At 37.3% G+C, this 14,769-nt stretch overlaps 1 protein-coding gene across 3 annotated transcripts in view; it reads right to left on the reverse strand.

Moving 5' to 3' along the window:
* Positions 1 to 14,769, reverse strand: part of DPY19L3 (dpy-19 like C-mannosyltransferase 3) — a 34,754-nt gene that overhangs the window by 16,096 nt on the left and 3,889 nt on the right. For all 3 annotated transcript variants that reach the window (XR_010784296.1, XR_010784297.1, XM_066557204.1), the window contains exons 4-13: positions 9,303 to 9,393; positions 8,318 to 8,439; positions 7,971 to 8,116; positions 6,140 to 6,263; positions 5,545 to 5,679; positions 3,761 to 3,892; positions 2,673 to 2,774; positions 2,144 to 2,217; positions 1,743 to 1,901; positions 120 to 242 (exon numbers count right to left, since the gene is read on the reverse strand). Coding sequence is in view for 1 of the 3 variants with exons in the window: in XM_066557204.1 (XP_066413301.1) it covers positions 120 to 242; positions 1,743 to 1,901; positions 2,144 to 2,217; positions 2,673 to 2,774; positions 3,761 to 3,892; positions 5,545 to 5,679; positions 6,140 to 6,263; positions 7,971 to 8,116; positions 8,318 to 8,439; positions 9,303 to 9,393 (1,208 nt within the window). In the remaining 2 variants the exon portion in view is untranslated. The remainder of the gene's footprint in view (positions 1 to 119; positions 243 to 1,742; positions 1,902 to 2,143; positions 2,218 to 2,672; positions 2,775 to 3,760; positions 3,893 to 5,544; positions 5,680 to 6,139; positions 6,264 to 7,970; positions 8,117 to 8,317; positions 8,440 to 9,302; positions 9,394 to 14,769) is intronic.

The raw sequence follows: 14,769 nt of genomic DNA on the forward strand, positions 1-14,769 counted from the left end.
ATACACCAGGGAGAGAAAGAATGTTCATGATCCTATCAGTTTGTGGTCAACATATTTTACACTCTTATAAAAATATACTCAATTATCTGAACAAGCCCTTAGAATAAAAAAAAATATACCTCATTGTGCTTAATGCCAGACATCCAAAAAGAACTGTGTGAACTAAGCTGTAGGCAGCATCAGGCTTCAGTGTCACTGTGTATTCTTCCATTTTGTCCTTCAAATGGACTTGATTTGAACCACTAATTGAAGAAAAAAAGGTGTTATATTAAGTTCTGTAACATATTTCACATAATCATCTGCATTTCAAAAAGCACAGAATCTTTCTGGGGCCAGAAACAACAACCACTGCTATCTATGAGCCCACAAACTTCTATTGTATCTATGATCCAATTTAGCCTGGCCACCAAATTGATGCAGCATCAGGTATTTCTTTCCATGTGCAGATTTCTGGAAATGCAATGGGTTTAAATGAGCTGGATTAGAATGAGATAAAATTCTTTACAGCATGGCAAACTTGGTTTCTTGTTGGAAGCAGCTACTCCCATGTTCAGAGAGCTTTTGATGAGTGAAGAATTTAGAATTTAACTGTGATTTGTGGGGTTGTGCTGGTCTGTCTTGATGTTACCAAAGCCACAGACTGGAAGCAGAGTTAGGGAAAATGAGCCCTGAAGGGAGTGGTTATTGCTTGAGGTGTCTAGCCTTGTGGAGGGCCCTTCAAAGAAAAAAAAAAAAAAAGAAAAAAAAAGAAAAGAAAAGAAAAAGCTGCTTCAGTTTGTGAGGTTTTCCTATTTTCTTCAGAGCAGGGGATAAGTGAGATGAATGCATTAAAAATTAGGGACATGTTTGGGATTACATCTAGGGTTGCAGAAAATAAGAGCTGCAGAATCTTTATTTTTAAAATTGACTGATCCAGTAAGTTTTTAAAGAGGCTAGTTGAATACTACCAAAATTATTTACTGATGACTGACATTTGACAATTACTATTGTAATGTAATGTAATTGTCTTGGATACTCTCCCTTTCTCTTGCTCTCTCTCCTTTTTATCCAGTCTTCCCTAAAATCTCTGATAGTGACACTAGTCAGGTGACACTCCTTGAATTTTTGCTCAATCAAGTTTCATATGATTCCTTCTACCTTTTGCCCAGGTTGTACAAGTAAAACTGAGAGCTCCATAATGAACCTTTTGGTTTTTTTTTTGATTAACATTTCTGTCTGATTTTCTTCTGTGTTCTGTAGATACCTCAGAATCCCAAAGATAAGCTCTGGGATGCACAGTTGTGCAGTGATGCACAGTTACAGCTCCTGCCCCTTCACACAAAAGTTCAGCACAGACTATTCCAGCTCATTTCTGGGCAGTTTGAGGGTAACACCTGGCAAATCTGTGATTTGGAGTGCTTTGCACAGGGAACATGGGAAGAACTAAAGAAACTAACAATGTTTTATATAAAAACATCCTTCCCCTGCTTTCCCACATCCCAAAAAACCCAACCAATGCTGTACATACTGCAAAACTTCAGCAGCAAAGAGCTTGAGTGAATGTAGGGAAGGATGTTCCTTTGGTTACATTTTTAGATTCAACAGGAAGTTACTTATTCTGCCTGATGGCTCTCATACACCCCACTCCTCAGTAGCTGTGCAAAGCAATCCTGTATTTGCTGCTGTGTTCACCTGTCAATTCCTCAGCCAGCTGAAGAAAATAAAATTGATAAAAATGTGAATTTTCTTAAAACTGTATTTACCTGAGGTTCCGAAAGGCAACAATTACAGCTGCTACTGTCAGAAGGAAGAGAACAAATCCATAGACGTAAAAAAGTAATGTACTGGAGAGTCTTGAGAAAGTATTTAAAGGTAATAAACCAAAGGCTTCTTCACAAAGATACAGGTTAGCATCAAAATCTCTAGAAAAAAAAGAAATCATATTTGTCCATCATGCTTTTCATAACTTGATGTCAAAAAGGATCAAAGTTTCCTTTCTTCTGGAGAAATTATAAAGTCACAGTTGTGCAGATTATTCTTAGGGCAAGTATAATATAAATATGAGGTAAAACTGTGATTTATTGCACACATTTGAAACAGGAACAACCTGAAGGCTTCAATTAAAGAAGTCAAACAAAAAAGCAAAACTGCAGCTAAATCATACCTTGTTGCTCCAAATCCAAATTTTGCTTTCAGGAATTTGAATATATGCTCATCTGACTCAAGATTAAGAATTTTCTGCAAAGGGGGGAAGAGAAAGGAAATTATATTTTAAATATCAAAAATGTTGCACAGTAAACAGCATTTTCTTCATTTAAATGAAACTGTAAAGCAACACAGGCTTACTAAGATGGGTGCTTTGCAATCAAAGAAGCATTCAGTTTTAACTGCATTCATTGAAAAGAAAATTCAGTGAAACACGTTGCAAATGCTCAACAGTATAGATCTACAACTGATATAAAATTACAGGTGAGCTCCAAGTTAACACCAATTATTTGGTGTTAATTTACGAACTTTTCAAATCCATATACCAAAGATGAGCAAAACTATCTTTAATTTCTAAAATGCAGTTTCTGAGATGCAGAAAAATCTCACTGCAGTTTTTGTTTAATGGTATTCCTGTAGATGGTTAACAAATAGCTTTTTAACATAATACAATGTGTAATGTTTGATATTAAAAATTATTTGCCTACCTTAATGAATTTATTGATTAGGAGAGTCAAGCACAAGACTAGTAGAACATGGAGGATAAGTTTCCCAAGCCTATTAAGCAAGCCACCCTTTTTTAGGTTTTTCTACAAAGAAGAAAATATTAGTATTTCAGTTCTTTTTTTATTTTAATGTATTTGGAACAAAGCATCACAGGCTATTTGCAACAGCTCATCTGCTAGTCCTGAGCAGCACCAACTTTGCATTAGGGTCATTTAAGCAAAAATAGACACAGAACCAAGTACCCAGAATGAAGATGTACTTCTTGCACAAAACTGAAGGGACAATGTCATCAAAGCTTTGATGTGGCAGAGTTTTGGAAGCAACCAAACAGCCCTTCTTTGGCAGCAGCCCTACTGTACTTACAGAGTTTATTCCCTAATTTCCACAATCTTGTGTGCCTTTTGAAATACCTACTCATTACACCTTCACTAAACATGGCAAAGGGATCTTCTGGCTCTGTCAGCTGATAGGATTTTGAGCAATTTTCCAGTTACAAGCTGCAGATCCAGGTAAGCTGCTCACAGGTAACTGGGAATAGGTGCAGACAATAGGAATGGCCCTGTAAATGCCTTAATGGGGTCAGAGGCTGTCACCAATGCCAGAATCAGGGAAAAAAAGGACTGTAACTACATTAAAAAACCCTAATCTTTGAAAGAAACAATGGATTTCAGGAAGCTGAACTCGACATGAGCCTAGCTGTCCTAGTTGTTACAGATTATTTTGTTGGAGGCAGATCCATAAATTCAAGCCAAGTCCTGCTGAAACAGGTATAAAGTCCATTTATGCAATTTTTTTTTTCAGGATCCAAACTGCAGCTCGCACAATCATTAATGTTAATAGCAATCATGAAATTATGATGTCTGATGTGCTTGGTTAAGCTGCAGTTAGTGTAATGGAATTCATTATTTGATCAGGCAATGTTTGGGTTGCTGTATGCTATAGTAATTCCTATAATTAATATTACTAAATGAAAATTCTAATGCATCTAAATTACTCATTCACACACACACACACACACATATATTAAAATAATCTTTATTTAGTACTACAGAAATATTTTGGTACCTACCTGGATTGTTCTCGCTATTAAGACAGAAACATTAAAACTTATAAGTAATGATCCAAGAATCATAGAATTGAAGAACTGTAGGACACAGACCAGCAGTAACCCAGAAATCTGAATGATATAGAGCCATGTAACCTGTAACAATAATGAGATTTTTATGCCTACAAAACTTTACAGTCATAGGTGCTTTTCTCTCAATATGTTTTATAATTTATTTCAACATCAATTATTTTTGCAAATAATGTATCATCTTGTAGTGAATCATTACATTTAAAGCCATTACTGTATCCTTTTTATATTTATGTCCTGAACTACTTAGGTTAATATTTTATGCCCATTTTATACTTAAGGAAGCCTGATCCTATAATCAAGCAGATTAACTGCTGATTATAGATTATTATAACTGCAGTGTGAGGGAAATATTAATTACTTAATATTTGGAAGATGGTTTTATTTTCTTTAGTCCAAGAAGTGTTTCTGTAGCCTCTGTGATGTCTTTATGCCTGAAGAGTTATGGCTCAGTGCAGTTCAGCAAACAAACATCACCTACCTTCTCAAACTTTGCAGTAATAGTTCAAATAATCCCTTTTGGGTTATGCTAAACTATTATCAGTGTTCAGCTCAATGTAAGCACTAAACCCCAGCTGATTTTCTACAGTGGCACCAAAATAGACATTTTACCTCACACTAAGATCCCAAGTTCAGTCTTGTGTTACAGCAGTGGTGTAAATCAGTATCAGAGAGCCCAACAAAGTCCAACAGTTCTAAGCAGTGCTTTTTTGAAAATGAGTACAGACACAGTGGTGTGGTGAGTGTGTTTTGGAATAACTCAGCATGAAGCTGGTAATTTGTTGACTTTTAAGGTAGCTGACCAGTCACATTCAATGTTGACTTTAGCTTGCAGCTGCTGATATAATAAAGAGTTAAGAAACTTAAGTAAGCCACATTTATCTTGATATGCAGGCCCCATACTCATTTTCAGTTAAATTAATACAATCAGTAAAGTTCAAGTCTGCTTCAAATTTAAAATGAATTTACATGAATTACTCTTCATCCTCCTTTCCTAAAGTTAGATAGAACCTTTTTCAACCAGTGCAAGCTTTCACCATGCCTAAAATAATCTTAGTAGAATTTCACAGCTATGTTAATGTCAAAGACAAGTGTTTTCATCTTCTACAGTACATTTCTGTTTTGTAAGATTGACTGTCAATGATCCCTGACCTTCTTAGGAAGACTTGTTTTATTTTCTGGCTTATCCATCTCAGCAACACAGCAGGGGCAATGCTGTTATTCTGTGGTGAATGTCAATGCAGGAAGACAACTGCTTCTCCCCAGCAACCTGGTGCTCTGCATCCTCCTCCTGTGAACAGAGCTTGGCCCCAAAGGAGGATGCACAATGCTTGAGGCAAAATTCATACACTGCTTTGAATTCAGCTTGCACAAAGATTCCCTGTGGTACTTTTTTCTTCTGGCAACTTTGAGAGGCCATGCTAAAGCTGTGGTATCAGATCAACTGTTAGGATGGTGTTTGGAAGTGTCAAATAGTGTCTAAACAAAAGCAGGCAAAAATTAAATAGGCATGAACTAGGTTCAAGAGAACAAAAACCAGAAATGGTGTTGTTTCCTTCATTCACTTTTAGACTTGCAGAGTTTATGCACTGTGATTACTTCAAAGCACAAGGCACACAGCACAATCTGTATTACCCTGGCCATCCAGGCCACTGGTGAGGAAAACACCTTTAAAACTGTTGGCTACAAAAGTAGGTTCTTTCCAAAGAGAAAGTTACCTTTGCTGTGGGAAGCATGTCCAAGCAGTCCAGTATGAACAATGCCAGTGCTTGTATCAGCATCATAAACTGGTTAAATTGCCAAGTCAGGCTAAAGAGAAATGTTGCTATGAACACAGCCATGAGTGTGAGCCTCTGCAAGGAGGGAACAAAGTTTTATTTTATAGTTTTCTTGGTTAAAACACAAAAAAATCAAGAAAAAAAAACCCAACAACCAACAAATCAAACCAAAGCCCACCTTAATCTGGTTTTATTTTAAATCACTTTTAAAACACTGAATTTTCTAACTGCAATAACAGCTTAGAGGATAACAAACATTTTATTAGAGTTACAAATTCTTGACTTATGCCTGTGTTTTATCACTGTAATACCATCTGCAAGAAAACAGGAAGATCTTGGATATTTTCAGCCCCCAGATTAAAATGCAATACCTGTTTTACTGTGGTATAAAGAGCAGTTTCTTGATCAAAATGAGGAGTGGTAACTTAAGAACTGTTGGTCAAAGAAACTGTATCACCCCTTTGCTTTAATTCTTGCAGATGAGGACAGCTCTCTGTTAGTGAGTTTACTTGTCACACTTGTCAGAAATACTCACTTCTTGAGCAGGCTGTAAATGAGCTCTGAGTAGGTATGTGATGGCTGCTATCTGAACAGCAAAGAATGGCAGTGCCCAGTTCTCCCTTAAAGGAATGGTGAATTCTACCCTTGTAGTATCTACTCTGTACAAAACAGAGAGTTTCACAAATTTAAAATCAAGCCAACACTTGGTGACAGACAGCTTGCAATGACAGGCATCTTTGTGCTATTTTAACTCCTTATTTATAAAAATGGAGGCTCTACACTCCAGTTCCTTCAACACACCTGGCTCTGAAAATAAATCACTACGAAGGTTCTGCAAGTTATCCATTGTTTCTGCATCTCAAATGATGTACTTCAGCTTCACTAACTAAAAACATATACTATGGATTACATCTTACTTATGAAGCCCAGCTTGGGTAATTCAGAAATGACAAATACACCCCAAACTAAAAGCACTCACAAAATCCAGCTTGTGGATTTCCACACCACAGGTCATGTTACTTCATTTTTTGGTTTGGAAATGCACATACAAAAATATAAACAGAATTTTCACTGTGATCCCAATGACTTTAGCATGAAGGCAGTTTAATTGCTTATGAGCTTTGGGTCATTTTTTGAAGCTTTTGAACATAAGAAGTATGTGATGGAAGAATTCCCCAAAGAACGGTCATTTGCAAAACCTGATTTAAAAGTTAAAAACAAAGAATAATTCTCTTTCTCCCGGTGTAGAGAAAATATTTGCTAAAACAATAATTCTCTTTCTCCCAGTGTAGAGAAAATATTTGCTAAAGCAGCAAGTAAGCAACAAATCTGAAACATGCTTAGCTGGAGGAAGAATGTGTCTGAATGGAATTACTCAGTAGCCTCAGATGTAATTAATCTGGACAGAAAGTCTTTATCCAAATCCATTCTATGCACTTATTATATTGCATAAAGTAAACAAGCTCTCACTGCTCACCAATTATTAGAAAGATGGACAAATTTGCTCCAGATATTCTGTAAATGGAAGAGATGACCTTATGAAAGAAATGTGTGAAATACTGTACATTGCATGTGGCTTTTAATTCCTTTTATATTTGGAGAAAGAAACACCCTGCCTCCATACACCTGTAATTATTCTGTAGTGAATGTGCTTGCAGATGAATTCCTTTCGAGCTGCTCATTAACATATCAAACATTTCTGATAGAACCAAGACTGTACTTTTAATTTCTTGAGTAATTTACAGGTAACAGCCAATGTCACCAGTCTTAGCTTCATGCCAGCAGTTTAATTCTGGCATAAAGCCAGTTCTTAGGTTTTTATCTCCAAACTGGTAACTCTTCAAGTGATAAAGCACTAGAACAGCTCAATTACCATGTTTTTTCTCTGAGGCTTAGTGCAGGAGGTGGCTATGGGAATAAGGGGAGAGAGAAGCTGAACTTCAGATGAGCTGAGGGTGTGAAAGGAACGCCTGGAGGCAGGTGTGGGGCAGTGAGGAGACACCTGAAGGGCTTTCATGCAGATGTCTTTAACACCTGACAGATCCTAGGCTGGAGAAGACAGGGTACATCACCTGGAGCTCCAGACACATCTGAAAGATGTAGTCCACTTTCAGAGATCACTTTAAGACAAAATTTTCTACTCAAACTTCCAGAACCTTTAAAAACCCAGTCTGATACATCAGCTCATTTCTGATTATTTTCTAATTATTTTTTGTTTTTTAAATATTCTTTCCATTTTCTGGCTAACTGGAGAGAGGTTTTATAGTTTCATGTTTTGTCCAATGAATCATGCAGTTAAAGCTTTAATGCCTTACCTTTGAAACTAGGTAAAATTTTAGAAAGATTAAATGTTTCATCTCACTTACCTGTTTGTAATATACCAGCAAGCTGCCAACAACCCTGAAAGCCATGTTCCACTAAGAAGCCAGCTTGTTACATACAGAGCAATGACATAAACTGCCTGAAGTCCAAACAAAGTGTAGATATAAAAATAAACAGGCTCTAGGTATTGCTGTAAAACACAAGAATACTGATGTTGACATTAAAACACTCACAGGGGGGGATTATACTTAGTATGAATTAGGTTTTGCTTTTACAAATTAAAAAGGTATCAGGAATATTTCTAATTAGAAAATATCTACAAAGGGGAGCTATGATTCACTGCGCAATCTTCATAATGCACTTACAATCTAAAGCCAAAATAAATGCCTACCTGAATTGGAAGAATCCTATACAGAATGCTGAGAAACACCTCCTGGTAAACATTCATTCTTTCAAGTATGTTAATTGTCCTCACAGATTCAGTTTTATTGTCATATACTAAACCATGTAAACCTTAATGATAAAGAGAAATTGAAATAGGAGATTGTCATTTTCCCCCTCCATCTTCATTTGAACAGTGAATAACTTTTTCAAAGGTATTTTAGGATCTCTCATCAGACACTGCAAACTTTGAGTCAACGATTCAGAACATATTACCTCTGAATCAACATGACCTTCTGAGGTCTTCAGCTTCCCTGCTTCAAATGTGACTCACAGTCCTAATTCAAGTACTATATTTAGTAGTGTATAAAACATTTCTTTTTATACTTCCATCCCCAGCATAGAATCTGTGGTACATTCTGGATCCTGAGAATTGTTCTTGGCACTACTTTAACCACAGGTGAAGTTATTATTGAAAAATGTGTAGTATAAGCAAAATTGCTAAGGAGAAACAGCTAAATATCTAGAAAACATGAGACTGTCTGAGAAAGCCCCATCACTGTGTATGATTTCCTTGGAAGCTGCTCCTTGTGTCATTTACTGTCCAGGAGTACAGCAAAAAACATTGCCCCTTCCCAGAAATAGTTCATACCTCAAATTAAACAAGAGAAGAATAAAAATGAAAGTAAGAAACTGTATAAACCGAATAAACCAGCAAGCTGAAACCTGAACAGATATGAAAGCTGTCCCTCAAAGTGATTGCCTTCATCAGCATGTGAAGGTGTGGCACAGAAATCAATGCATCATTGGGAAATTTATTATGTCCATAACTTAGTGGCTCCCTGGCATAGGAACAGAATAAATCTGTCTCCAGTACAATTGTTACACTATCTTTCATAGTTATGGTGTGCCTTGTTCTCAATTATATTTGGAAAAAAACCCCAACCAAACCTACAAATAGTCAGCTGCAAAACTTACTTTACAGTTTACAATACCTTGCTGAATGGAAGCAGCCTGAATCATCTGTTTGTAGTAGGAATAATAAAGTCCACACTCGGTTCTGAATGAAATTTCTCTTTCGACCTCCTGCAAGTGAAGTTCAACAGGAAATTCACTTTCCATTTGCTTTTCACCATCATCCAAAGCTGCTTCAACTCCAATTCCTGCAGCACCAGAGAAACTGGCCTCCAGAGAGGCTTCAGTCCTCGGGTTTCACATCCTAAGCAACTTAGTTCAACCAAAGGTGAAGATACATGGACAAATTAGGGTGAGAGGCAAACAGCTGGGGTGTCAATGACTCTTTGAATTGTACAAGCTCTTTGTGATTCTGATATGCTGCTTGGAAATACTTTGGGCATTTCACTATTTTTTGGTAATATGACAAACTAAGATTGGCACAGTGGCCCACAGCTGGGCTGTAAAGCTGCATATCCCTGCTTTGTGCATTTAACCTTTTCTCCCAGATGTGGTTATCCCACTGTGCTCCATGGCTTTGCCAGCTCAAGGCTCCATTAATTCAGTGTGCTATGAGGGGGCTGCACCATGATGTCAGGGATATTTCAGCTGGCAGGGGATGCTGCTGCCCACTTGTTCAACACTGCTTCTTGCAGGAAGCCAGCTGGCACCACTCTCATTCTTAACCTACAGCTGAAAGGAAAAGGGACTCTCTACTTGGCTTTAGGGCTAGGTGAACTTCTTATTTCTAATTAAAAATGTTCAAATCATTTAAATTATTATTAGGTACACTCCAATGCAGGTACATTTCAAACTATGCCTTTTTCTTAGCTGATATTGCAGCAGATGAGGTCTAGTAAGATCTGAAAGCTCTTTGCTTTGAAATGCATTCCCTTTTGTTTCCTCATTAGTTGTGAAGACCTAATGAAATTTAACAAATCCACAGCTTTGGGCAACCACATTAAAACAAAGATGGCATGAACAACCAATCTGATGAGAACTAACAATTGTCTTATACAGAATTGTTCTATTATGAGTGATCTTTTTAGTAGTTTGTATAATAACATCCCAGCAAATGCATCTCCTAAGCAGTAAGTTAGAAAAGGTCTCTAGCTAGTTAGAAAAATTTCATACTGAGGTTTGAAACTCCAGTGAAATCCCTGTATGTGGTATATGCAAGTCACTAAAAAACTTGTGTGATTTATAAAAATAACTTTATGAATGTCAATCTTGTTAATGCAACCTTGCACAGAACCCCAAGACTTTCAACTTTCTCACAAAATCCCAACTCTTATGCTGGAGAAGAATCAATTCTATTTCAGAGCTAACATAAAGCTTGAAAAAAACCCACATGTTCTTCTCTCCTCTGCTGCCCAGTGCAGGTTCTTATCTCAAAGCATACATTTTATTGAAGTCACTTGTTGACAAACCAATATTAGTTCTGGTCAGAGAAAAGTCAATAGATAAAACCACAGGTGATTTAATCTAAGTTCACAATTAAACCCTCCAGGTGCCCTGTGACATATAAATCATCATCATACCAAAAGCCACATACTTAGCAAATTGAGAGTGCTGGATTTTAAACAAGCTCTACTTTCAAATTCATCACTACTGGAAAGTTTTCTAATACCAAAAAGTGGCTGACTCTTAAATGCTCATAAAGGAAAAAAAAAAAGGGAATGCTAACATTTGGAATTTATTAAGGGGGAGAGAGGAGTCACAGAGGGGGATCTAATTAGCAAAAATGCATTCAAACATGATTAATTTGTAATCCTGGCACCAGCTGTATTCAACCAAATGCTATACTTTATGAGACAAACACTAGTGAGTTTTACATCTGTTTCATGCTAAGATAACATCTGTTATATTCACTGAAAATACTTTTCCAGTTCTACAGCAATTTATACTTTTCCTAGCCTTCCATGTCAATAAAAACATGAAGACTTATGGGTAAACATTGTGAGAGCACATGCTTATCTGTCTGTATCTTCACTTTGTGAGGTGGTAACAAAGAAGTTATCACTGTTCCAAGGGAAAAATAAAGAACACATTCCTCTGGGACACACAGAGAGCTGCTTATTATTTCAATTTATGCAATTGCATCCTCATAATATTAAGCATTCATAACCAAATACAAAGGACTTTCTCTCAAGGGCAGTGCAAAATTTTAGAGCTTATGATTCCTCAAACTCCTTAAGCAAGGCCTTCAGAATGCTGAGCAAGCAGCCAAAGTCTGAGTTGAGTTTTTCTATAAATAATGAGCATAAATAAAGCTCAGATTACTTTTCTTTTTTTGAGATTGCTAAAACAAAATTTGTGTAATTGAAACTATTTATTAGTTTTTCAAGTTAAGACCAGGAAGATTTGAACATTTTCTCAACACACAGCTGCTGTCAATGTTCCTAGTTGAGAACAAGCCTTCAGCAAATGTATTTAATCCTTTGAAAGGATGGTAACCTAAAGTCCATCTCTTCTCTGGTGTGCTCCAGATCAGATCTGATCCAGAGTAAAGCACCCCCAGCACCTCGACAGGCACTTCTGTGCAGAAGAGCTGCCCAAGTCCTGCATGCCCTCCTTCCCTTCATACCTGAGCATTCCCTTTGTGCAGTTCTCATCAACTGTTTCCCTGCTTTTCTTTCTACAGTCATTTTGTCTGGGGCTGGAAGGGACCTAAAAGCCCATCCAGTGCCACCCCCTGCACCATCCCAGGCTGCTCCAAGCCCCAATGTCCAGCCTGGCCTTGGACATTTCCAGGGATCCAGGGGCAGCCACAGATTCTCTGGGCAATGATCTTTGGTTTGCATTCACAATGTTGAAAGGGAAAATAGGAGCACTTCACAGACTAAATCCTGGCATTCCTATGCTGAAAGACTTGCAATCTTATATTTTCATTCCTGACTTCCTGCAAGCAGCAATTTTATTAAAGGAAAAATCAATATCAGTATCTAAACTCTTAGAAGGGATGAAGAAGAAATGAATGCTCTGAAGTTTATCTGTTTTTCTTACAGTATGAATTTGCTACATGGCCTTAGCTTATTCCTGTTCAAAGTGTCTTCAGAATTTGCAGTTGAAGAAGCAGTGGCTGACAGGAGAAATGGCCCCTCATTTTGCTATTTGCATAGCAGATTCTGTTCCCAAAAGATGCTACACTGGAGGGGCAGCCACTAAACTGCTACTGCAAATCACTGAAAATAGACAAGCCATTTCAGATGTGTTATGCCAGAACATTTACAGAAAACTGAGAAAAGAATTTTTGGACAAGAAATCTGTTTTGACTTCCACCATCACAAACAGAAATGTTTGTTGGTTTAATGTATATGAGAAGAGATTCAAAATTTTTAAAAAATAATTAGTTGATCAATTTAAGTGATTGTAACCTGTGATCCCTGCTGGAAGGGGACACAAACACAGCTCCTGACTAGGTATCATGATATGCTGAATCTTTTCTGTTTCTTTTTTTTTTTTTTGGTCACTCTTTCAGGAAGTCTTGAAATAAAAAAAATCAAGGAACAACTGTGTACTTCCTTCATTGCATATTCCTCCATTGCATAAACCACGCTTCAAGATGTGCTTTTTCAGTTTTTCTGGTAAGAAAACAATGGTACATCTTTCTCCTGTGACCATGGCTAATGGATAATAGCAGGCACAATCACCAGCAAACAAGAACAAGGCTCACACACAGAGCAGCAGCTGATATCAATGCACTGTTGAAAGCAATATTCAAAATACAGCACAACAGTTGAACAACGACCAGACAGTTTTTCTACTTGGGTGAACCATTGCTGGAAGACACCCAAATCTGAACTGGCTTTCGATGAATTGCAACTGAAATTACAGAAAGGCAATCACTGCAAGTGTGTGTGCAAGTCCTGACTCCAATTATTTAGGAGTTAGGAATCATGACTTTGCATAATCAACTCTTTTTACTTCCCATTTTGAGGGTTGAATACAACTGCCTACTTTTTAAACATGCAGTTGTGGTGTTCATGTATCAGTGGGGTCTTCAGAACCAAAATTCCACCTTTTGCACCTAAAAGGTGCAGGTACAAATATCTGCCTGGTGCAGAAGTGTCAGGAAAACACTGCAGATCTTCAAATAGAAAAGTACTTTCATACAGAAGGAAAGATGACAAAACAGGTCTCCATTACATCTCTGTAAATTAAGTTGCTACACAGATCTTTTTGGGCATGAATTCTTAGCATCTGACTAATTGTAGCTTATTGGATGAAAGAAACAAAGTTCAGGGGAATAGTAACTGTTACATATTTTTTGTATCAGATTTCAACAACATAAATCATCAAATTTGCTCCATTTACAACTGAAGGTAGTAGTTTAAAATAGATGGAAATAGAAGTGATTTAGAATTTTTTTCCTATGTTGAAGAGCAGTGATGTTGCTCTACTGTATTTCACAATCATGGGGATTAATAAAACACTGGATGTGCATTTGTAATGCATCCATTTATTCCATGTTATGTTTAATGAAAATATAATGAAATGAGATCACCTCTGTATTTCACTAACCAAGGCAGGCAATAATTGTGGGGCAAGGATTAGACTGCAGCTCTCCCTTCTGAGAATCTGGGCAGAGGTAAGGACTAAAATAAAATTTACACTTTTCAAACTTTTGGAAAGTTCAGTTAATATCTGCAAAAATAGATGCTTTGGCCAAACTATAAAATGTTAGAGAAGAAAGCACCTTTTCCACTTATTTTCCATGTGATTTTTGAGGGTCTTATCTTTCTTAGTATAAAGTATGTGCTGTAATGAAAAGATTAGCCAGTTGAGAAGTGCTGGAAAACATGCACATATCCCTGGAGAGACCACACTCCTACACACAGGCACAGAGACAGCTGTGGTTTGTTTTACAGATATTGGGATGAGCCTCCCTGCCTCAGCTTTGCAGGAAAGTTCAGACTCTTCATATGCACTCTTCTCTTCCCCTGCCCCTCCTAAAGCAGTACTTTGTTTCAAGTGAGCACTGTGCAATCTCCACATGCATGCTCTGGTGGAGATCACATCCCTCTGAAGAAGGGACACTGTGAGACCAGGGAGTGTCTGCAGCTCTTTCTCCTCTACCCTGCTGCCAGATGAACTTAATGCTTTTAGAATCTTTCCCTCAAATTGGCTGAAATTGCTCTTGTTGCAGTGTTACCAGCTATCCATCACTTCCATGGGATGAAATAACAGCTACAAAGACAACAGAATCCAGACTACAAAAAACTAGAGGGGTTTATTTCAGTTTTGGATATCTAGGGGCATTCCAGTGTACTTAAAATGAAAACAATAATTATCAAATAAAACAACTGTTTCACACATTGAGGGGACAACTTAATTATAACTACAGAGCAGCTTATTTCAGTGAACTCTGTGCTTCTCTGGGTCAGTCTGACAGAATAAAAAAGATGCATCCATGATGTTCATACATTGCCACAAGCCCATGCTGCTTGTACTTGGAAATATTCAACACCTTGAAATTATTCACTATTTGCTTGTGGAAGGAAAAGG

This window comes from Molothrus aeneus, chromosome 11, assembly GCF_037042795.1.
Source record: "Molothrus aeneus isolate 106 chromosome 11, BPBGC_Maene_1.0, whole genome shotgun sequence".
Taxonomy (NCBI): domain Eukaryota; kingdom Metazoa; phylum Chordata; class Aves; order Passeriformes; family Icteridae; genus Molothrus; species Molothrus aeneus.